A 24,924-nucleotide genomic window follows, 5' to 3' on the forward strand; every position below is an offset into this window, starting at 1 on the left:
ATCGTAAGCGTTTCTCGAGCGTTTCGTCGACTGTCATGCAAGTAACATATTATCAAACTTTTCGCACTCGGCCTTTTAAAACTTCTATATTTCTATGCGTGCCGAGCACAAACACCATCTTTCTCTGAAAATTATCCATTTCGTTGTTATGTATTAGATTAGAATATACATTTTTCATTAAACAAGTATTATATTTTGGGATGGAGGAGGGGAACGCACACGATAGTAGCATTAGGAAAGTTAGGCGATCAGTGATGAAAATTAAAAATTGAAAAAAAAATGATTTCTTTTCTGTTTATATTATTAATTGTTTACTCTGTGTTGATTATATTTATAATATTATGTTAAAAAATTACCAAAAAGAAAAATTAATTGTAAAAAACAAAATGTTCATAAAAAATATCCAACACGCAAACTCGTACAACTTAATTATAGTTAGCATTACTTAGACTAGAAGTGTAATAAATTATACATATATATATATATATATATATAAGAACAATAGTATAGGCACTTAAAATATAAATATAACATAGTATGTATGATAATAACTTACAGGTGTGATAAAATTGAGTTTCTTTTCTACACTAAATAATAGTATGTTACAAAAATAAAATGAATTAAAAACCTGCAAACATTTATATCAACATGGATGACGTCGTTAATATTCTATTCCAATATACAGCGTCAACCCGATTGCTTTATCATCAAACAATAACAGACCAACGTAAAATTAATACAATATAATATTATCCTTGTCTTATAAGAATACTAACACAGACTTATGCGAAAAAAAGGTATACAATATTTCTCTCTCATACTAATACTGTACGCGTAACACTGTTGATAAAATAACTTTTTTTAAAAATATATACATACATATACACATAAATATGTACACTATATATATAATATTAAAATATTTACAATTTACATGTGCACCGCTGCGCGCCGCCGCCGAAATTATGATATGCGGTTAAAATCCGAAGACCAAATGTTCGGGAGCGTCAAGCCTGTATCAGGACTTATCGACCTTCACAATTAGTTTACCGTCGAAGGCCTTAAATCCCTCACGGTTCGACACGAACTTGTTGATGGCCGACTTGGTGAGCTTCGTGTGTCTGAGGTCCAAGTATGTGAGGCTCTTGCACTTGCCGAGCAGCTTCAGCGACTGTTCGCTGATGCCCGTGCAGCCCGACAGCTGCAACGTGGATAGCCCGCCGATCTGGGTCAACAACTCCACGCCGTCGTCAGTTATCGGATAGCACTGGGACAGATCGAGCATGGACAGCTTGGGTAGCACCCGGACGATCGTCTGCACGCCTTTGTCGGTCACGTTGCTGCCGGCCAGCTTCAGCGACTTGAGATTGGACAGCCGACAGGCCAGGTCGAGTAGCCCGGGCCGATGGTCCAGCGGTGGCGACAGGATGTGTTGAAGGGCCGCGTCGTCCATGGTGGGCACGAAGCTTAGATTTAGCGACGTCAGCATCGGGCACACGCACGATCGGAGACACGACACCGTGGACCAAGGGCAACCCTGTAACGACAGCGCCTTGCTCTGCGGCAATCGGACAAGCAACCACGAGAGTTGTTCTTTGGTGATCTTGCACCAATCCAGAATCAGCACTTTCGGTTGTCTGACCATGACGTCTGAAAAAAAATACAAAAAATCATTTGAAAGGCGATCGCAGAACATAGAGCAAATGATGAATTAATATTATTAGTATTTATTACCGTTGTTTATGTACCTAGTTTTAAAATTTTAATAATAATAAACACATCGATAAACAATGAATTCTACTAAAAGAGTTATTTTTTTTAATAGCAAACTATCGACGATAGTAAACAACATAATATTATAATATCATTAATAATGATTCATTATGCTATAACTTAACCGACTAACATCTTAACTAGGTAATTTATACGCCTATTTGAAAAAAACTAAGTTTATTTACATAAAAGGTTGGAGAAGTGTTTAGTACTTGTAATATTAAAAAGGATTACATATAACTACAAAATTTAAAAAAAAAATTATAATTTATAAAAACAACTGAAGTAGGATCTTGTACAAAATGTATAAAAAAAATTATATTATGTACAGAAAATGATCTTGAAAATTTAAAGTATCTACGATTATTCGTTTTCGAGTTAGCTATACAAAATATTTTGTCAAAATGTAGTTTAAGTAAAAATTTCAGTTTTTCATAATTATTAGTTTTTTCAATTATTTAGAAAAACTACCTACTGGTTATTGTAACAGATCTAATAAGTACATTAATCACTCCGTTCAGAATTTAAAATATCGAATAAATAATACCATGTCGTTGTGCATTATACTCACACTTGATCAGTTTAGGAGTGATAGGAGTTTCGGTGAGATCCATGCGGTTCCAGAGTACCGGGCTGATGGTGGCAGTGTACCAGTCTTTACACACCAGCGAACAATGTTTTAGGTCTTCGGCCGACAGGAACTTAAACACGTGCACCAACGTGGTGCTCCGTCTCCGTGGATCCTTGTCCTTCTCCTCAGTGTCCAATTTTGGCACCGGTCGGATCACGTACTTAGGCAGGTGGTTGCTTTTTTTGGAGTTAGATAATATTTCGTCTATCGGCACATCAACATTGTTGGCGATCGGCTCGTTGGTACGGATCTCCTCTTCGATTTTGACGCTTCCAGACACCGGACCACCGCCGGCCGACGACTGTTCCGAGGCCGCTTTCGTTTCAGGTATGTACTCGGACTGCGAAAGAGTAACAGAGATGAAAGTAAAACGAAAATCTAGACAACGAGACCACATTTTGCGATAGAGAAGACGCATATATACTCACTATGCGTATGGGCGACAGCTTTTCTCGCTTGACGATGACGCCGGAGTCGGCTACCGTGTTAGCTGACTCAAAAAGCCGTTCGGCCGCCTCCATCTGAATCACCGCTAGCGACGACGACTGTTTGAACGCTTCCATCACGTTCATCTCGGCTGGCTAAAAACGGAAATTCGCGCAGATTAATTAATAATGTGTATCACTTTTCCTCCCAAGCGTTTTAAAGCTATTATATTATCGACGCGAGTATATTATCAATCAACACTCACCTCGGCCGGTTGTTTCGACCCGTTGCTGTCGGATGAATTCACTTCCGGGGTTGTCGGCGCCACCGCAGCCATCGCCACGGTGGGCGCGTTGCTGGTGCCGGGTTCGGATGTCGCGGGTTTCTTTTCTTCTGTCAGATTTCGTCTCTGTGTCGCGAGCACACATGCAAAAAAAAGAAAACCACATAATTAATATAATTATTTCTAAAAATAAAATAAAAACACTCCGACGGCACAACAACACCGTGATATTATCGTAATCGTATTGCTATTTCAAGCTCGGCGGTGGCGAAGAAACTTACGAATTTTTTATGAGGAGTTTTGTTCTCGAAATCAGACTTGTCGACAGCGGATGTATCCATGGGTGCGGCGGTGACCGGAACTTGTTGCGTTGAGTTTTTGCTGGGGGACAGCTGCGATTCCTGGAAAACGAAAACACGCTCGTACAACAAGCACTGCGACACGATTTTTGGTTCCGACATTTTTTCGGATCGATTAACTAACTCATTTCATTAAACGCGTCGGCCAAACGCGTTTCGGCAACAAACCGATTGTATAATTGATAACGCAGAACATGAGTATATTGTTATAATACAAAATACTGTACACCACACCGTTGGATTAGGATTATCTGCAGACTTTATTATCATATTATATACCGCTGCCACGCATTCCACAGTAATCGGTTTTACTGGTTAAACGCTTGAAGTCCGCCACAAATTATTAGTCAAATTCATGCACAATACACAATTAATACATTGTTAACGATTAACATAACAGATTACGAACGTGCCATATAATAAATATGATAATGTAATAAATACTGTACAATATAGTTTGGTACAGAAATATATATATAAACTTGGACAATTTATATTTGTTTTTATCATACCATCGTGGGGAAAAGCACAATAATTATTATACATAAATATTTTAAGTTTAGTTAATGTAATACAACCCAATTTCTAAAAGGTAAATCGATAACGAGGTTAAGTATATAATATATTTTAAACGCAAATTCAATGACGAACCACATAAGATCTGCAGGAGTCGTTTGATGCAACAATAAATTGAACATGGACAACATTTTAAAGCGACGGATTTAAGGTCCACAAATCGCATCATTTCGTACTCAGTAAAACATGTCTAGGGCTCAGATCACCTCACTGGATAGAGCATACGAATATTTTTTTCAGATATCACAGCACTACAATTACAATACCTTGGGCTATTTATCTAGTTTTCAATACGGGTAGATGACAATAAGATTCCTGTATACCACACAAGGAGCAGGATGTTCATCTATCGTAGCAAATGGTAAGAGAAATAATCTTAAAATACTATTTACATTATATTATATAATATACAATCGCCACCAATTAAGAAAATAATAAATGTATAAGTTTAGAAAATATGATGAGTTGGACGATTTATTTAGACTGATGTAATAAAAATGGACGGAGAGATAGTTTGCGACGTTACAAAAAAAAATTGCTAAGTGAATTTCGTACATAGATAATTTATTCAAAATACAATACAAAAAAAGAAAAATAATAAATACAGTCAAAAATATTTATAATTTAAATACAAAAAAAACAAACATCACGGCTGATTTAAGTGTTGAGTATTGATAAATTTCGTTTATTTTAAAATCAACTTGCAAATCGTCTGACGGTCAACTAGTGTCTACAACACCAGTAACAATACGCGTTTGATTGCAAAATATAATACAATACTTATAAAACTAACGGTAATACAAACAAAACTTCAGTCTTTTTTTTTTTTTTATTTTATATAATTTATAAATAATAATATAGTAAAATTGTGATAACGTTTTGATGAACGTAGAAATGGTCTAAGATTAGTCGGAAATAGAATATTGTAAGTTATGTGAGTGTGAACTCGTGAAGAGATTGTCTTTCGTCAAATAAACGACCGTCGTATATTATATAAGTGTTATACGTACGCAAAGTAAAAAAAAATTCTGGAAACACCGTGCCTGGCTGATTCCCGAGACCGAAATACCTCCCCAGACGTGATGTACAACCCAAATAATACTATCGGGCATTATACCGAAAACAAATAATTAATAAACCATAAATATATATATATATATATTATATGAAAAATCAAAGGAAACGACCCTTTTTAGCGTAAATAGAATATTGAAAAAAAATAAAAACGAAAAACTGACACGTTTAAAATATTTGGAAAAAAACTTGCTATAAAAAATATACAATTATACATTATTTTACTACTATATTGGAACACGTGTTCGCACGTCCGTCGTCGTCGTCGACTAGGTTGACGCACGACGTCCGCACTAATATATCTCAAAACACGTCGACGGCGCCCACTGTCCGCTCGGCGCTCTCCTCTTAACTACTGCTGCCCGTCGAATCGCGTCTTCCGGTCGGTGACGACGGCGGTAACGGCGTCGGCGATTCGGGGCACTTGATCAACAACCGGGTTTCGGTGGCCGAGAACCGGTCGTTGGCTATGAGGAACCGGTTGATAGCCGCCGTGGTGACCTTGGGCGTCTGCTTCATGTCCAACCGGCGCAGAGCGGTGCACTTGAGCAGGTGGTCGAGCGACGCGTCCGTGACGGACACGCAACCGGACAGGTCGAGCACCTGGAGCGTGGACACGGCGTTACCGGCGGGCGTGGTGAGCTGCGCGATCCCAGCGTCCGTAATCCGGAAGTTCTGGGACAGGTCCAGCTCGACCAAGCAGGGCGCGTACTGCACCACGTACCGGAGCGACACGTCGCCGATGTCCACGCCGGCCAGCTTGAGTGTGCGCAGGTTCCGGAACCGGGCCCGGTTGGTGTTGTCGTTGGACGACGACCGCGAGTCGGAAGGCGGGGACAGCACGTCCCGGAGCGACGCGTCCGTCATGCCGGTCACGTAGCTGAGGTCCAGTGCGGTCAGCGACGGCGGCACCACGCTGCTGCTGCGCAGCGCCGTCACGCCGCTCCACGAACAGCCCTGCAGCGACAGCACCTTGAGCCGGGTCAACTTGGCAATCATCCACTCCAGTTGCCGCTTGGCGATCGCCGTCCAGTCCATCAGCAGCACCTCGGGCTGTCGCTTCACCACGCCCGCCAGGCACGACGCGGTCAGCCGCTTGCCGGTCACGTCTAACTTGCGCCACAGCGACGGGTCCACCGACATCGCGGACCAAGCGCGGCACACCAGCGCGCACTTGGCCAACTCGGCGGGCGTCAGGTATTCAAACACCGGAAGCATGCACGCCGGGCTCGCGCAGTAATTGCTGTTGCTGTTTCCGTTGTGGTGGTGGTGGTTGTTGCTGTGACTGTGGTTATTGTTGTGCTGCTGATAACCGTTAACGCTCCCGCCGCTTTGAGACTGTCCGCCCGACTGCGACTTCGGTCCACCCGATTGGGACTTTTGTCCGGTCGACTGAGACTTGTGCCCGCCGCCTTTGGTCGGTTTCGACACGTAAGACTGTTTCTTAAGCATGTTGCAGTGTTTACCCGAACCGCCAGACAGTTGGCTGGCCAGCTGTTTACGTAAATCGATCTTGCGCGACGCCTGTGGTGGTGGAGGTGGCGGCGGTTCCGCGATTGACGGTGTGACGACGACGGTGGCGACGGGCGCGGATGAGGTAGTGGTTATGTTGGTTGTTGTACTAGTAGTAGTGGTGGTGGTGGTGGTTGTGGTGGTGTTGATGGTGGTGTTGTTGTACGTTGACATATGCGCCTCCTCGACTTTGACAGAACGATTTAACATTTTCATAGAATGTTCTTCCATCCATCTCTATAAAAAATACCAAACGAAACATTGTGTTTACTTTAAAAAAAAAAAATTTCTATATAGTGAACTTGTAAAAAATCGAAAACCCGAAAATTCAGCCAACGATTTGTATATTATATTGTATATTATTGTAACGACTTGACAAACTACGCGCGGTACGTGGTGGTGGCTGAAGTCTGATAATATAAATACATCATAAGTCCAATACCGGATAAGAATAAAATTAACACAGAAAATAATTTTTTTTTAATTTACAAAACGGTTACGTACTTTAAAATAAAAATATTTTCGAAAAACTTTAAAAAATAAAACTTTATAAAAAGTCTTTAAACGAACGCGAAAAAAACACAAAATTTAAAACACAAGTCAACGTACAACAATACCTCCTGTAAGTATAGCATTTGAATTGTATTCACCAAACGCTCATTTAAAAAAGCACGATTTTTATCGATTTTACGCACTTAACTTGATAACCATTACAACGCAGTACCTCATTTTGAATTAACTCATGTGATTAAACCGCGCGAGTTTTCTAAACTTACTTGTTATATTCATCGACTTCCATGACTTATATTTAATAGGCATAATTCCGTGCAAAATATTGCAAGCACACAAGTACAATATTGTAACCCATAAACGAGCCAAACCGGATGAGGCATAATATATATTAATAGCATAACAAAAAATTAAGTTAAACTATATTATACAGACATTTCGTTTTCTTCTTGAACTGCATTATTAATGAAGCGACATTAAATTATATCTTAATCAAACTGAATAGCATTAAATACACACTCAAAAAACCAAGCTACTATCAATCATGCACAAGACTTTTTGATAAAATAAGATTGCAGTTAAATAGAGAAAGGTGAAAATGAGGAAATTAGCTTGGTATATTTTGTTTTACAACAAATTTAGTATTATTTGAGGGATGAATAAAAAAAGTATATGATTAAATACTTAAACTTTGAGAAGTCACAATAAAATTAATTGTTTATTGACTACTTTAACCTAAGAAAGAATAAAGAGCAAAACAATTTCTTGTCAATAATTAAGTAATTCATCAATTGAATTAATTTATCATTAATAATGCTATGAACTTAAATACCGTTAAATGACATAACTGGAATATAGTAATCTAAATAGGAAACAAGAGAAAATATGTGGATTCAAAAAATAATAAACAAAATCAAAAGTACTTAGTACATGGTTAATAATTGGACCATAAAATTAAATATAAATATCAGTATGATACAAATAATAATGGTTTTAAAATCAACTTGCTTTGCTCATTTCTTCAATATAAGAAATTGAATTGGTATTGTAGACTTAAAAACAAATCAATAAGTAATTCTGAGCAGAGCTAGGATTACTTAGTTTTAAAAAACTTAGTGTATACAATAATAACTACACTAAATTGTTTATTATTTGAAATCAGAATTTAAATATTAATAACTATCAAAATATTAAAGTCTATATAGTTACAAGAAATTTCCAAATATTGGTAACATAAATTTAATAGCAAACTCAATATTTAAAAATTCTATACTACAAATTAACCTTGTACCATTGTACAAGTTGTAGAATTGTCACTTTTTTAAAAATGCATAGAAAATGACAAGAACTAATTTAAATGTAGTGTTCACATAATTATGAAGTTTTTCTTAACTTAAATTAATTAATGAAAACATTGAATAAAGAGTTATGAAAGTCTAAAACTTGGACTGCTATAATTGTGTCTATTAGTATCTGAAATAGTATTTATATAAAAATATATTTTAAGAAATAAGTATATTCTATGCTTTACCCAGAATATTAAACAGGAATAAAGTTCACAAAAACTTAAATTAATACTTAGAAGTTCATATATTATAATAAATCAAACAAATAATAGTATAATCAAAGAAAATTGGAAAAAAAATTAAATTAACAAAATTAACAAACAATTAAAATAATATGTTGTAACAAAAAGACAATAAATACTCAAAGAAAAAGTTTAAGCAATATATATAATAATAATTAAAAAAAAAAAATCATACAATACTTTTTTAATACCTGGTCAATGTCCATTTATTATTACATAGGTAACACCACACAAGCAGTGAAAACGAGTTATAAAACAATACAAATTATTTTCAAGAAGTGTCTACCAATGGTGTTGTTATTAAAGCGTTATTTAAAAAAATCTGCTCAGCCAAATGAATGCCAGTTGGTAAGTGAAACTCTAGCCTAATAGTGTAAATATAAGAACACAATATTTTAGTAAAAATTATGTGCATCAATTTATAAACATTTATTGACTCAGGTTTTAAGTCAAATAGTATAGTATTATATCAGGAGGGAATAAATTTAAAATATTAATAATATATTACTTGGAAATGAATTATACATTTAGTTCATGATGTGTTTACTGTTCATTGTTTTGTAGTTTTGTACATATTATAGTGGATAAAAATGTGGTTAGATGCCAGGCCAGCCATTCAGTTACAGAAATCAATAATTTACTAATACCAATCATGAAAATAATAAAAAAAAAATTTATTATAATGTGAAAGCAATTTTTGTTCAATTGTAAAAGATAGTTAAGCTGATTAAAAATCATAATAAAACAATTAAACAAACCTAACCTCAAGTAATTTAACTTTAATTTTGATTTTATATTAAATAAAACTAATTTTTTTACAGTTTGTTAATTAATAATTTTAACCATAATTGTTGATCAATAAAAATAATTAATGAGCCAACCTCTACATAGATAAAAAAAAAAAAAAAATGTCAATAAATAATAATTTGAATTATTTTCAATAATAATATTTATGATATTATTATTTGTTAATCTATTTCTCTAATTTAAAAAAAAAAAAAAAATTATTCAATATTACATATTACAAGCATATTCAACAATATATTTCAACACTATAAAATGAAAAATAATAATTTTTTGGTTCTTATCTTATATGCTACACTTTGCATTGCCCTTAAGTATTGCATGCTACCGTACTATTACTTAAACAAACAAAAATCATCAAATTATATTTATATTTATCCACATCAGATTACGACTTATCCAACTCATTAAAGTTTAGGACACTAGGTATTGAATTCAAGAATGAAATAGGAACACCTAGATACAACAAAAATATTAGATCGTCTACTGAGAAGTAAGTTAGATTGGTGGCATCATTTAAACAAAGCATTAAAAATTATAAACATTGAGTCTTAGCGTTTCAATTTTTTTTTGAAATCAAAACCCATTTATTATGAAGATTGCTTTAGACATTACATTTGATATAGATTTCACGATTTTATATTGGTCGTAAATTGTATGTTCAGTATCATATATTCTACACTTTTATGATAATTTTTAACAAATATACACTATTGAGCCAATTACAAATACACCTTATTATTGTGTATTACGGACAAAATTCAAGGTTCTGCAGACTCAATTCAAACATATTAAAGATAATTAACTGTACTTAAATTTAAAAAGAGCATGGACTTAATTCAATGTTATTCCTTATCATACAATGCAACAGATTTTGGGTCAGTAGCATAACAGATGAGCACCAGATTAAATATTATCATGTATTGTCATACCCTTTATTTGCAATCAAAGCTGTAGTATCCATAATTTTATCTAAAAATGAATATTTTTGAAATAAATTTAGTGGCCAGCCTACTTCAATGTTAATAAAATATAAATAGTAAAAACTATTTTAGTATCTCATTTTTAAACTAAAATAGGAGATATCTTATTTACAAATATATTTATTGTTAGTTATTAATAGTTTGTTAAGATTTTTTTATTACTAATTATTATTCATTTTATATTATTCTTATTAAAAACATGCTTGCTTTAAATTTAAAAAAAAATGCAATACCAATTAATAGTAAAAATGTACAGTCCACTAATAAAAAATATATTAAAAAGCAGTATATTACAGAAAATGAATAAAATTATATTTACCGTTGAAGGCAAAGGTGGTGATCGTTCTGTAGATAAGTTTTCTTTTTTCTCAATTTTCAGTCTTTTATTAGAAACATTCTCTAGATCACTTTCAGAATTTGTATCACTGTATTCTTCATCATCCTAAAAGTTATTATTTTTTTAAATAAATAAAATAATTAAATTATTTTATAATTATCATTTATACTTACTTTATAACGTTTTTGTGGATTAGTATCATTACTACTGACAGAAGTTCTACGGATATCTGATGATTTTTGTCTAGCACGAAAGTGGCGGGGCTAGGATGATAAGTGTATTTAAAATATTAAATTTCTTACAATATGATAAAATTGTTTTAACTTACCTTGCTTTCTAAATTTTTGCCTTCCTTACAACACTTGGGACACTCCCAGCTATTAGGTAAATCTTCATTATAAGTACCAATATTAGTAAATATAGGCTAAAAACAATACAATTTTTTTATTTTAGTTAAAACATAATTACTAATAATTTAAATCATTAACAGGTAGGCAAGAATAATGTGATATATAGCAATTTGTAAATTTTACAGTAACAAATAAAAACAAAAAATGTATTATAATTTTTTTTTAAATATTATTTGGAATTTACATTATTAAGAGTTATGAACATTTTCATTTATATTTTCATTAACTCAAATAGTACATTATTCTTGTTGAACCTTCAATTATTGTAATAGTGTTTTTACTTGTTTTAATAAGCAGTCTGGATGAACAATTTCAAAGCATACGCTACATTCCATAAGTTGGCTAGGAGTATCTTTAGCGGTTTTCTGAATAGGAATAATGATTTGTTGACCCCAGCCGTCTAATGAACAAATTCCACAAGCTGCGGTTATTGGTAACATAGGCTAAAAAGTAAAAAAAAAACATAAATTAAGATTATTACTTTTTTTATTTTGATTCAAGTATTTTATAACGTACTTGCAAACATTGACGCATAACACAGGTCTGCTTAGCACGACCAGGTCCTCCAAATTTAACCATGTCTCTACAGAATGAACATTCTCCACAATCAGCTTGTTTACAAGCTTCACATTTTTTACATCTTGTACGTCTTCTCCTAGGACCTGAGCCAGAAGCAGTTTTTCTTGAAGTCTTTACTTTAGCATTCATATCACCAGCTGTCTTATAAAACCTTCTTTCTCTTTCCTATATGTATATAGAAATTTTTTTTAATTGTAATCAGCATTTCAATACATTTATTGTATTAATGATTATAAAAACTTGAAATCAATAACATACCTTATCTCCTTGAATTTTAAGAATTGGTTTTCCACTTATAGCATCTTCAGGTTTGTCATTCTTATGTTTATTTATCACAATGGCCACATTTCTTATTAACTCAATAGCATCCTTGATCAGAGGAGGAACATTTTTTTTATTTGGTGGCAAAACATGCAGATACCTTACTATTGCTTTAATACCATGAAGTTCCTGTACAATATGAAAAACATATATCATTAAACTTTCATTTTTGTATTATCTCAATATTCAGTATTTTACCTGTTTAGTAAAATGTATATGCTCAACTGGTGCAGGTGAACTTTCAGCACCTTCGGTAAGATGAGACTTACCCAAATCACAATAAACATAACGCTCCAAAACATACCACAACATTTCAGTAAAAAACGGATACCTAAACTTTTGAGGAACCTAAAAATTTATTTTAGATTAGTTTCAATAATAAATACTTATTTCAATAAACTCACTTTAGTGGATTCTTCCACTTCTGCAACACGAAGCTGTTTCTCAATACCAAAAGAATGTAAAAAGTTCCCTCCAAATACCAATGAGTCTTTGGGAGTATAAACAGCATGTATCCAACCAGTAGGTATAAAGAATGTATCTCCAGCATTCAATGATACACGTCCACATTGTTCAACTGTATCTCCAAAAAATATATCACCTTGCTTGCCAGACAGTATCCATTGTTCATACAGTTTCATGTTTTGTTCAGTTGGCGGTATTAACCAAAAAACCTGAAAATAAATAATTCATTGTAACACTCATTGATAAATAAAAATAGATTATTTCTACCTTGCTTCCTTTAAGGATATGATACCAAACAGATGTGCCGCCAAAATCAATATGAAAATCAGTATAACAGCCCTTAACAGACATCAAACAATACTTTTGCACCTTTGGATACATCATATCATCTATGACATTTGTTGATTCCGTTTGACTTTCTTTCAAATGTTTAGGCCACACACAATCAACCCAATCTAATTCACGGACCTAAATAGAAAAACCAACGCTATTAACAATTGAATGTAAGTTTATTATTAACATTATATTATTATATTATTTTATTATAGAACATTTATAAAATACATTTTAACATAAGTTAATATTAATTTACAAATAATAAATTCCAATAACATATACAAAATTATAGCTTTCAGCATTATAAATGATTATTTTATTAAAACAAGCAATTGATAATATCAAATATACGTACTATGTTGGGACGCTTTATGTAGTTTTCCAACTTAGTGTGACTAAATTCTAGGGAAATTACATTTAAAAGCTTATCCTTCACCGGTTCTTCATAGTACTTAGTCCATTCTTTCATAGTCATTTCAAAATTCTTTTGTGTGTTAACATCCATCACGTCTAACATTCTTCTTGAACCTAAGTAAAAAAAAACCAAAAATATAGTTAACTACCTACAGTGGGTTATAAACTATTCAACAACATTTTTTTTTAACAAATTTATATACATTTTTAAAATTAATTATTAATATGCATAGTAATTAATATTTTATAATGTCATCAAATATTATGTTATACACAACATTTTAAATACTTCATTTGTAAGAAAATTTTACATTTAATTTTACATTTAATATGTACATATGAACAGTGTTTTATAATTTCGTTATGTGGTTGTAGTAGTTGCATAAATAGATAAACAATTTTAAATGATTCAATAAAAAACATTAACAAATAATTGCTAATTGATTACTAAAATATAGAATAAAATATATATATAATATATTATATATATAATCTTATTTATTAGTAATAAATATTACTAATATATATATATTACTATTATACGTACCAACACATGTGCGAACATCATTTACAGAAAAATTAGGGCTAGGGACATGTAATCCAAGACCAGTCTTATCTTTAAATAATAATGGTATTACAAAACCATGTTTTTGAAGATACGAAATTGTAAAATCTAAAAAAAAAATATTGAGATGATGACCAAGAAAAAAAATACATTTATTATTAATTAATTAAACTGTATACATTATACCTTTTCCATCCATTTGTTTAACGAAGTTGTGATTTAAATAACGCGTAGAGTCAAGCTTTTCTTGTAAACTAAAAGAACGTACACCTTCAATTTCTTCTTCATCACCATATGCCCAATCTTCTGAATATGTCTTCTTTTCTTTGCGTGTTCTCTGTAAACAGTGTTAAAAATTAAAAATTTATTTTATGTAAAATGTTTAATTATTATTGCTTAGAAAATTAAAAAGGTTTTTGATTCTTATGAATTAATCAGTAATTCTTGAAAGCCAAACGTTTTTATTTCGTTTGATCAAAATTATTAGTATTATTATCCGAGTTTTATTTTTGAAGACGTTTTTTTTTTAGATGGTTATCATCAATAATGCTTGTTGAATTAAATTAGGTGGGCATAAAAAAATATTACTTGTCATAAAGCTAATGACTGCCATCTGCCTACATATTTAATACAGAACACTATCGTCTTAATTTAACTAATATCTTTATATATTTAATTATTGTGTTTTATGTTTTTTTTGCATATTTAATATATATATAGATTTAAGAAAATTTAATTTAAAGCCCTGTTAATTGTATGATCGTATTGTATATTCTTTTATATTAAATATTTAGTTTAACACATGACACAACCAGAATATAGGCAAAGTAAGTGTTAACTAAGATCTTCAAACAAAAATTATATTAGGTACAATATGTTATGAAAAATTTCCATTGATTACAATTTCTATTTCTAAAGAAATTATGCTGTTGAATTTTAATATATATCCCTTAAATACGTGTCAATTGTAAGTATAAAATTAATAGGAAATAAATTAAATGTTTATAGAAATAGAAAGTTTTATTTATTTATGATTATATTAACCACTATATAAGTTTAACAATTGTCGGAAGAACGGAACATCACTATTGATACATTACATAAACATGTCTATTACACATGTATCGTGATACAGTGATATTAATATTCAATTATTAAAAATTATTATTAATAAATTAACAACATACTACAATATACTTTTTTTAATGTTCAGATGATCGAAACTGTTACTCTATATTAAATATTAATTTAAAGTTAAAAAATACAAAATGCCCGTGTTACTGATACATATAACCATATAAGTACGTATAAAAATTGATAGCAAAAAAATAAAGAAAAATAGGGTCACCCGATTAGACTTTGCCAACAGAGATGACCCCGAAAAAATTGATGTTTATTGGTGCTGTGTAAACAAGTTTAAATGATAATATTCCGACAACACATAAAATAAAAGAGTATGATCATGGCGTAATCGAAATACACGTTTATAATTTTATTTACAGTTGACATCACAGTTAGAGTTAAAAAAAAAAACGAAAAATGGCCGAGAACAACAAAATAATATTATATTATTATATTATTAACATCAGGCGACACAAGTGACTACTGTACGCAACACAGATTAAATTTCTAAGTTCATGAATCCCACGTCGGTAGAGGAAATTTACATCATTCATTGAGATTGCCAAATGGTTGGCTCGACCAAAAACGCAGAACAGCGTATACACAAATATGACAATATGAAGCGGCAGAAAATGCGATGTGTAAAACCAGACCACCCACCTACGGATCGTTATAATAAATTACCAATAATGTGATACACATGAACGATAAAAAAAAAAAAACCGATAATACGATCGGCCGGACGTGAGACCAACGAAAATCGAATCGTAATCGATATTGTGTACCACAAAATTGCGTCAAAACATCGAGTCACAGTTCCAGACCGTCGTAGTGTATACGACTAAAATGTAAATATCGAGAGGTAGTGGGAGAAGTAGACTCATGTGATCGAGGATCATAGCGTTGTCGGTCGACATGAACGAAGATTCATAACAATCATCTCGACCGTTCTCCCAGTCATCATACGAATCCGCCGCGGCATTATTTTACCGGCAAGCAGGAAACAGACGACGACGACTACGTCATGTACGCCGCTGCGTTCCACACAGACTACCACAGTACCACACACCAGTCGACGTGACTGCAACAGAGAGCGCGAGTGACGGCGAATCAGTCGTTCATGTCTGGCTCGGGAACAAAACAAAATCACATTACGGAAAGCGTAAAATTACTCGACGTTTGATGTTGTGATAATGATTAAATATTATATATAAAACGGGACAGGCAGTTTTTTATTCACCATCCACCACACGTACACAACATACCTACTACGTAAAAAAATGAGGCTGTTCTTTACACAATATTGAATTATTTCTGTTAGGGACGTTAAAACAATAGATGTATATAATATAATATTGGTTAGCAATCGAGACTAGGTGTTAGGGGTTTACAATAACGCGGAATACAACGGCACGCGCTTTCATGAAGAATTATCGCTATTTTGTTACAGTCACGAAAGTGAATATTGGTTAGATTTTAATAGGTTACCATCTTTGAGTAAATATATAATATGTATATTTTGAAAAATGATTCAAGATAATTATTTATTTTTTTAATTTTAACAAAGTATACATAGAACCAATGTGAATTGAAATCTTGCGGCATGTCGGATTCGTTGTTCGGCCCAAATATAATATACACAAATTATTGCAGAGTGAACACAGGTTGTTTAAATGTTCACGCAGGATTTAACTAAGGAATACTAAGGTCAAGAGTGCGAAATATTAAGACATTTTAAAGTGCGGAGTTAATAATTTTAACACGAATAGTAAGGAAAACCAACACAATCCAGAAACTATCACAACATAAAACTATTTTAAAAACGTTAAATGTTAGAAGATTGAGGATAACAATAGGTGCTAGGTAAGTAAAATTATTGATCAGTTTATCACTATATTTAATTTCGATTTTTGTCTAAAGGCTACTATCAAACTCAACTCATTCGAACGTTATGTTCTGGAGCAGTGTTAGCGAAACCATTAGTTTTAATTTCGCAATTATCTTTGTTTAAACTTGACACCATTAGGTTGTTTAAGTTTAAGTTTACGAGACTTTTGCATGTTACAATTCGTCAAGATGATCGTTAAATTACGTTATGATGAAGCGATACACGAATGCTTAACACACACATCAGTTATCTACTTTCCGTTCCTTAGAGATTTAATATCCTCCTGTTATAATGAATTTTCGTACATTTTCGTTACCGATTCTGGCGACATAATGACATTGGTATACATTTATATGAGTGTCAAAATTTTATTAGATTGAACGTACAAATTAATTTCACTTCTTCAAAGCACAAAATGCATCGTTTATTTATCCTCGTGGGAGGAAATAGGATATTAAATGTTAACAGGCGCCAATCCCAAGGGGCTTATCCCCCCCAATTTAAAAAGGTTATAATTTTAGTTTGAAACTGTGCTATTAACAGAAATCAAAACTTGTTTCAATGCTTAAATAGTCAGGGCTGATCTCCCCCTCACTAAATTTTGAACCTATTTGCACCTACGGTTTTTAACACAATTCTTCACCACCATTACAAAAAATAAAGATACTTAGGTAAAATGTGATAAGGCTAGCACAGCAACAACAAATAACAATAATTCACCAATTAATTTAACGTAATGCTCTAGGAGTAGTGTTAGCGAAACCATTAGTTTTAATTTTGCAATATCTTAGTTAAAACTTCACACCATCAGTTAAGTTTAAGTTAATAAGACCTTGCTAGATGATTCATATAATTAAATTCAAGATAGTCGTTTAATGATATTATGATAAATCGCATACTTGACTCACAATTCAGCTACTTTTGGCGCGCTAGGGATTTAAACGTATGATGTATATATTATCAGGCCATTGTTAGCGACCGATATACAACCAATATAAAAAAGTAATTTAAATAATAATACATCTACTACGGGCACTTTCGAAACCCAAAAATGAGTTTAACATGCTCAGTCAGGGGATACAAAGAAGCCGTAAAACCGGGTTGTACGCGGACTGATTATATAGATACGCAGTTGAATTCCATTACTAAATTTGTCATTGTCAAAACACAATTTGATTTAGCAAATAATTAGTTCTACACGAAAACGCTTTATCATTTAGTATACATAAATTCTATGATCACATTAATATATAATATACCTATATATAAATTTACTATGGAGACAGAATAAACACGAAAAAACAAAATACCGTTTTAAACAATAACGGAATATGATATTGTACGATGGGTGTGTACGCGCGCACTTATTAAATTTTATGAACGATGAACAGGTGTGTGAACGGTGTCGTGAATGCGTAGTTACTACGAGCAATACTACGGTATACGCATTGAAATTACCTAGTGTGTCGATGTGAAAACCGCATAACACCAGGCAGACGATATTTAGGTAATATTAAGTGCATTTATAATCCAAAGCAGGGACACGAAACCGACATAAGCTAAAAGAGCACTGCTAAGTCCGAGTTTGATGGTAAAATCGTACTTATCATTTAACCAGGCCCCAAAAAGAGATAATATATTAAAGCTTATTAGAGAGATTTTTGGTAACGTTTATCACGACGTCGTCGCGGTATGCAAGGTATCATCGTCGTGGCGGCGGAGAACGAAATTCTTTTCTGTAATAGAATTTCGGCGCGAGGAATTTTACTCTAGCGCTCGCGCGAACGTGCTCCGCCAAACAGACCCCTCCCCCCCAAAACGCGGCAGCGGTGCAACGCTACTACTCACAATTCTCGACGAATATTTGTGGCGGTGCGACGACATCGTTTTCCCGGGCTCGGTGTCGCGCGACGATGACGCCATTTTCATACGACCGCGTTCTATACGGCGCGCGCACTCGCAACGACGACGCTCGCGCTCACACCGACGTCACACGCACTCGGTCGGTCTCGCTCGCACTCTCACTCGTGGCGCGCGCGCTCCGGCTCGACGGTACGCTCACTCACACACGACCAACAATACCATAATAATAATAATAATAGCGAAACCGGGAGAGAATAGCGGTAGCGACACGACGCACGACAGTCGACCGACAAGTACGGCGGTCGTTTGTGCAGACGCAACTGGCGCGCGGCGCGTCCGTGTGTGGTGTGTGTAGTGCGTACTACGGGTGAGGCAAGGCGCGCGGCGTCACCGGCGGTCGCGCGAGCGCTGTACTACTACACCGGACGACGGTGGAAAGGAGAAAGCGGGGAAAAAACGCTGCCGCCGCCTACTACTCTACTACTACTACGAGTATTGCCGCCACCGCATTATTATTTTTATTATTGTAAATTATTATTATTATGATTATTATTATGATACATGTCGTCCTACTGTCGTTGGTAATGGTGGTGGTGAGGAAATAAGTAAACTGAAGAGTAGAGAACGAGCGCGCGCGGCGTTCGCGACACGCGGAGGCGAAAAGAAAAACGAAACAGACACTCACGCGAATAAAAAAACGCGATCGGATAGGTCGGGTTTTTTACGCGCGCGGCGACGGCGGCGGCAGCCAAAGAGAGATTTGAAACGACGACGACGACGGCGTAGTTAAAACGAAAAAATACTAATAACACACACACATGTAAAAACTGATTTCGAGTGAGTTTATATTTTTTTTTGACTGGGACTGGGACTGGGAGTACGGCAAATTTACACAGTAAAATTGTACCGATAAAATTTATAATTTTGGCAACTTTATTTTACTAATGAAAATGTTATTATATGACCCCATTAAAGTAATTATTGAAATAGATTATAATTTATTATGACACATAATGATATCAATTTGGGCGGCTGTCATTGTATTGTTATTACTTATCAGCTACCGCCAGTTTCTAGTTGAACACAAAAATTGCTTTAGGTTGTTTGTTTGATCACATTATCTTGGTAGATATATTATTTAGACCCTGGTTGAAGGTTGGTAGGTGTAGCCTTCCATTTTTTAAATAATTTATTTTTATCAATAGTAATAATTGATAACCATTGACCACTGTAACAATGTCGACAAATTAAATATTTTCCAATAGGGCAATACCTGGTAACATGGTACATACAAAAAATAGCCACATCATTAAGCCAATTAAAACACTGGTATTTTAACACGATGATTAAGAGTATCATCCACACAAGAGTTACAGCTCAACTGGTAAAATATATAAGTAAATTTATCACAATTTATATTTACGTAAATACTTTTTTTCGATTTATAACAAATCGTACTTCACCCAATACCGCTAATACAATGATAATTACTATTGACAGATTTATGTTACAAAAATACGTGTTTTACAATTGTTTTTGTTTTTGTTTTAGCATTACACGTGGTTCGACGTGTTATCGTTATCTCTTGTTATCGCATCCAGAAATACATAAATCGCAAACTGTAGATGTATTAGTCCAACGCACGATTCGTATTAGTCGATTCAGGAAGTCGATATTGCTATATAACGGTTGTAAGAATTCAACCACAAGAACTTTATAAAAACAAGGGTAAAATGCAATTATCCGAATATATTTAATCTAACATATTATGTATACTTATTTAAAATCTAAATACATTTGCTTAATATCATGATATATATGGTACAAAATACAAATTACTTGATCTACACAGTCAAGCTGTATAGGGGAGGAGGAATGCATATTGCGTATTTGTATGAATAAATTATGGAATAAAAAGTAAAAAAAAAAACATTCAAAAACACTTGATAACAATATTGCCAAGAACAGTATTTAGTATATACTAGGGTAGATTTATACAATTTTATTGTAAGTTCAAATTTCTATTTAATTATTTGAAGCATATTGAAACTATTTGTAAAAAAATTAATTAAATAATAACCATTGCAATTTATAGGTAGGTATTTGAAGAAAAATTTTAATTTTAAAAAGGGTACTTTAAAAATCAAAAAATACCCAATTATTTTATAAACGATGTATCAAATACTATATCGGAAATAAAAACCTGATTGATGACGATGTACCTACCTATAAATCGATTTTTAAGGCTTTCGGACCTCCCATTTTTTGTACTAAAATACTGATAAAAATACTTCAACATTCATTGCCTCTCGAAAAATAATAAGTTTGGTTTAATTTATTTTTAATTAGAAATACGTAACTTTATACAACACTGAAGTCAGACTTTATCATTAATTTTATATTCAAGAATTGTAATAAACGTCTAAATAATAAACAAATTTTTGATCATTTTGAATTATACTTTTCCGACATAAGACATTATTAAAAGCAATTTAAAATCATTATTGAAAACATTATGATTGACCTAGTGTCGTAATCATCATTAATATTTCTAGTTTAAAACGACTATAGATACTTCAAAACTATGAAAAAAAGTAATATTATTATGTAATAATAGTGGCGATGAATTAATTATGTATGAGAATCAATTGACTAGACGTATATTAAATGCATCCTCAGTTCCCACAATATAATTGTGTGATTACAAAGGATTTATTAATGCAAATTAATCCACATCATCTATACAATATATATATACCTATTGGAACATACACATTAAAATTTTAATTATAAAGAAGTACCATAGAAACTTACAGTAAAACAAAAAAATTAAATCTGGAAGCTTCCCTCCAAAAAGTCTTAACGTTAATACCTACCCATAAAATACAGAAATTTTAAAAATTATAATCATTAGAAAATATATTTCCTTGCAATAATTAAACTTCTTCAGTGTTGTGATTAACAAATGATGTTCAAATTTTTGTTACAATGAATTGTTGTTATATTCAATAACTAGGATAACAAATAAATTTAAGATAATTTTCAACCAAAATACTAAAATAAATAACCCATCAAGTATCAATAGATGTAAAGTAGCCGGTAAGGATAATAAAAATAAATAAGTAAAGAAAAAAATATTACTAATATACTCATGTATATAATAATATTAAGTATAATGATTATACCATATTAATTATAATATTCTAATTAACTTATCTGAAAATAATTTGTTTAAATTGATGAAATTTATAAATTTGATTATAAATCGTTCTAAATGAATAATCGACAGTAAAATGTCTTAATTTTACGAGACCAACATTAATTAAACAATAAAAAAAAAAACAGGATCAACTAAGTAAATCTTATATTTATTGTATTTAGTAAAACTCCAAAATAATAATAGTTAAGTTTACAAAATCGAAAGGTATATCGAAAAAATAAAGACGAGTACTATGATCAAGTTTGAAGAATAACGGGTTTTAAAATATCTATCATTATTACATTATTGTATACGACCTTAACATCTTGTGACTCTCTCCTTCGTTTCAAGAATAGCCCAACACGTTTTTGCAGCGTTCAAATTATCCTAGGTACTTAGCCTCTTAAAGATATATATAAAATCGGAAATTGATAATAAGACCGAACATAAAGTTCAAGCAAGAATTGAGTTATAAGAATAAAAAATATACTATTCAGTTTATTAAAAAATATTAATAAACATAAAATGTAATTAAAGAAATATAATTAAATACCTAAGGCAGAAAATGTTTAAATTTGTAGTTTATTGTATTTATGTACATCAGAATACAACATTATTGTCCTAGATTTTAATTTATTAAGAAATGTTTATCTTAGAACATAGCTAATGTAATATTTATATAATTTATTATCTTTGACTACATTTTATTTTGAGCACCAATGCATTTGAGTATTGATATTTCATATTTCTATCAATTTTATACATTAATATAATTTAAGTAATAATACATTTTATTTGTTACTTTAACACACAAGGATAATGGATTTATAAATAAGTTCTTTTAAAATGTTATATTTTTATAATTGCTTAAAATTAATCGCAAATATGTAATTATTATCGAACCTACCTACATTAATATATTAATTAGATCAGAATAATTATAAGTCGGAAATTGTACATTACGTTATAGTATTTATGTAATTTTTATATTTAATAGAATTATAAATCAAAGCTTAACAACGATATCACCGACTACCTACTAATTTATAAACCTATGTAAAATTTGAATTTATATATAAAACATTTTATTTCTTCAGTATACATTTTTTTTGTTTTTAGTATTTATCTAAATAGTAGGTACCTAAACAAAATTAGGTGCACAACGGACAATACACAATAATGGTATAATATTAAAGAAATACTAGATATTTAAAATGTAAATTTAATATTTTATTGATATAGAATAATATTCATCACACTACCTATATTCATATTAAACGGATTAATCATTATATAAATAAATATGTTGGAATCAAGGTTGCAATTATCACAATTAACTATGATTATTATAATTTAAAATTGTTAATAAATATTCATTCCACGTACCAAATCCCATGTATAGAAAGTCAATTTTACATTACCTACTTACTTTATTATCTTTTATAATGGGAGTAGTTAGAGAGCCTATATAATAATTATATAGGCTCTCTAGGAGTAGTTATGTATTAGGTATAAGTACTATTATTATACACCACTAAAATAAATATTGAAAATACAGTTGCCAATTTACTTATAGGCCAGTTTAAAATTCATTTTTTTACGAAATTCACCACAATAATCACGATAAGTAAATTTTTATTAGAAATATCCACAACCATATCATTGTTTATAAACTTAAATATTGATGAAGATAATCAAAAGACAAATAATATAATATAGTTGTATATTTTCAATTTTGTCATTATTCATATTTTGTAGACTTGTGCTTAAATTCTTAAATTATAATTTTCTACATACAACTCAATTTTCAAAATATTTAGACCAATTTTAAACTATTTATGGTTTATATTGAATAACCATATATATTATTCTTTCAAACAAATCTAGTTAACTAACAATTTGTAAACCTACAAGTAGCATTATTATAGAATACTATTCTAATGTTCAAAAAAGCATTTCAATTCTTTATGAAAACTAAATTTAATTTAATTTTAAGGACTATTTTTTTCACTGTATATACTTAATACTACTATCCATTTTTAAAATAAAATATTATTTATCAGCCATGACTAAACAAATAACAAATAAAGAGTTCATTTAATGAGATAACTGAAAATCATTTTATACTTCTATCTAAATATTATAAATCATTATGTTATAAAATAAATAGGTAGAAAATTGTAGGTATTAATATAAACTATCAAATAGTATGGTTTTAAAAAGTGTAATATGTTAGTACATATAAAACTAAACTCGCATCTTTGTATGGAAATAAGGAAAATATAACACGAGATGCAATATTAATACACACATCCATTTTAAGCAACAATCCGGGACGGAACTCGGATGAGCCTAATATTGACAACACGCGGCGGCGGCTTAACTAAAATCAGTTCTACAGAAACTTACACAGGCACTCTAAACTTCTATAATGGAACCGCTATCTCAAAATCAGTTGGGTTCTGTTAATCGCTAATAATATGATAACATTAATGCACTAAAATATCTTGGGAAATTTAATAAAAAAAAAATAGCATATTAAATCAATAGAATATAAAATATTAAGTACATTACCTACTGAAATATCAGAGATCGACCTACAATCTTAGGGTCAATGCTAAGACAATTTCAAATTAACAAAAGGTATAATTAACTATTAGAGTACGTTTTCCTTGCAGCATCGTCGCTTAGTATAAACCTATGTATTTTGAAATGTAACGCGGCGTTAGGTTAGGTTAGGTTTCTGACCAATGACGCTGCAAGGAAAACGTACCCTTAGTCGTTTGGATAAACGCTACTTAAATTTTAAATTTAAAAAAAAGTAGTTCCAAAACAATAATAATAGTTAAAAAAAAAAAATACGAAATAATTATCAAAACAAACAAAAATATACAACAAATTTACAG

The 24,924-nt window shown here is 31.8% G+C and overlaps 1 protein-coding gene and 1 long non-coding RNA gene across 4 annotated transcripts in view; one reads left to right on the plus strand and one right to left on the minus strand.

The window, feature by feature from the left end:
* Positions 1 to 280: 280 nt before the first annotated feature.
* The window catches only part of LOC114125970 (jmjC domain-containing histone demethylation protein 1), a 28,210-nt gene continuing 3,566 nt past the window's right edge, over positions 281 to 24,924 (minus strand). The window contains exons 1-18 of one of the 3 annotated variants that reach the window (XM_027989814.2): positions 18,805 to 19,146; positions 14,133 to 14,283; positions 13,929 to 14,054; positions 13,323 to 13,495; positions 12,899 to 13,099; positions 12,571 to 12,840; positions 12,365 to 12,514; positions 12,104 to 12,295; positions 11,783 to 12,010; positions 11,548 to 11,709; positions 11,185 to 11,280; positions 11,030 to 11,119; positions 10,839 to 10,961; positions 3,395 to 3,514; positions 3,096 to 3,239; positions 2,833 to 2,985; positions 2,345 to 2,744; positions 281 to 1,650 (exon numbers count right to left, since the gene is read on the minus strand). In XM_027989814.2, the coding sequence (XP_027845615.2) occupies positions 1,019 to 1,650; positions 2,345 to 2,744; positions 2,833 to 2,985; positions 3,096 to 3,239; positions 3,395 to 3,514; positions 10,839 to 10,961; positions 11,030 to 11,119; positions 11,185 to 11,280; positions 11,548 to 11,709; positions 11,783 to 12,010; positions 12,104 to 12,295; positions 12,365 to 12,514; positions 12,571 to 12,840; positions 12,899 to 13,099; positions 13,323 to 13,495; positions 13,929 to 14,054; positions 14,133 to 14,283; positions 18,805 to 18,885 (3,492 nt within the window). In that variant the 5' untranslated portion in view covers positions 18,886 to 19,146 and the 3' untranslated portion in view covers positions 281 to 1,018. Of the gene's footprint in view, positions 1,651 to 2,344; positions 2,745 to 2,832; positions 2,986 to 3,095; positions 3,240 to 3,394; positions 3,515 to 4,591; positions 6,872 to 10,838; positions 10,962 to 11,029; positions 11,120 to 11,184; positions 11,281 to 11,547; positions 11,710 to 11,782; positions 12,011 to 12,103; positions 12,296 to 12,364; positions 12,515 to 12,570; positions 12,841 to 12,898; positions 13,100 to 13,322; positions 13,496 to 13,928; positions 14,055 to 14,132; positions 14,284 to 18,804; positions 19,152 to 24,924 lie in introns of those variants that run through there. The other 2 variants (XM_027989815.2, XM_050205109.1) reach the window with 2 other exon arrangements.
* Positions 19,367 to 20,460, plus strand: LOC126551522 (uncharacterized). Its single transcript, XR_007605455.1, has 3 exons — positions 19,367 to 19,656; positions 20,085 to 20,216; positions 20,371 to 20,460. It is a non-coding gene; the product is annotated as an uncharacterized LOC126551522 (long non-coding RNA).

This window comes from Aphis gossypii, chromosome 3 (assembly GCF_020184175.1).
Source record: "Aphis gossypii isolate Hap1 chromosome 3, ASM2018417v2, whole genome shotgun sequence".
In the NCBI taxonomy this organism is placed as follows: Eukaryota; Metazoa; Arthropoda; class Insecta; order Hemiptera; family Aphididae; genus Aphis; species Aphis gossypii.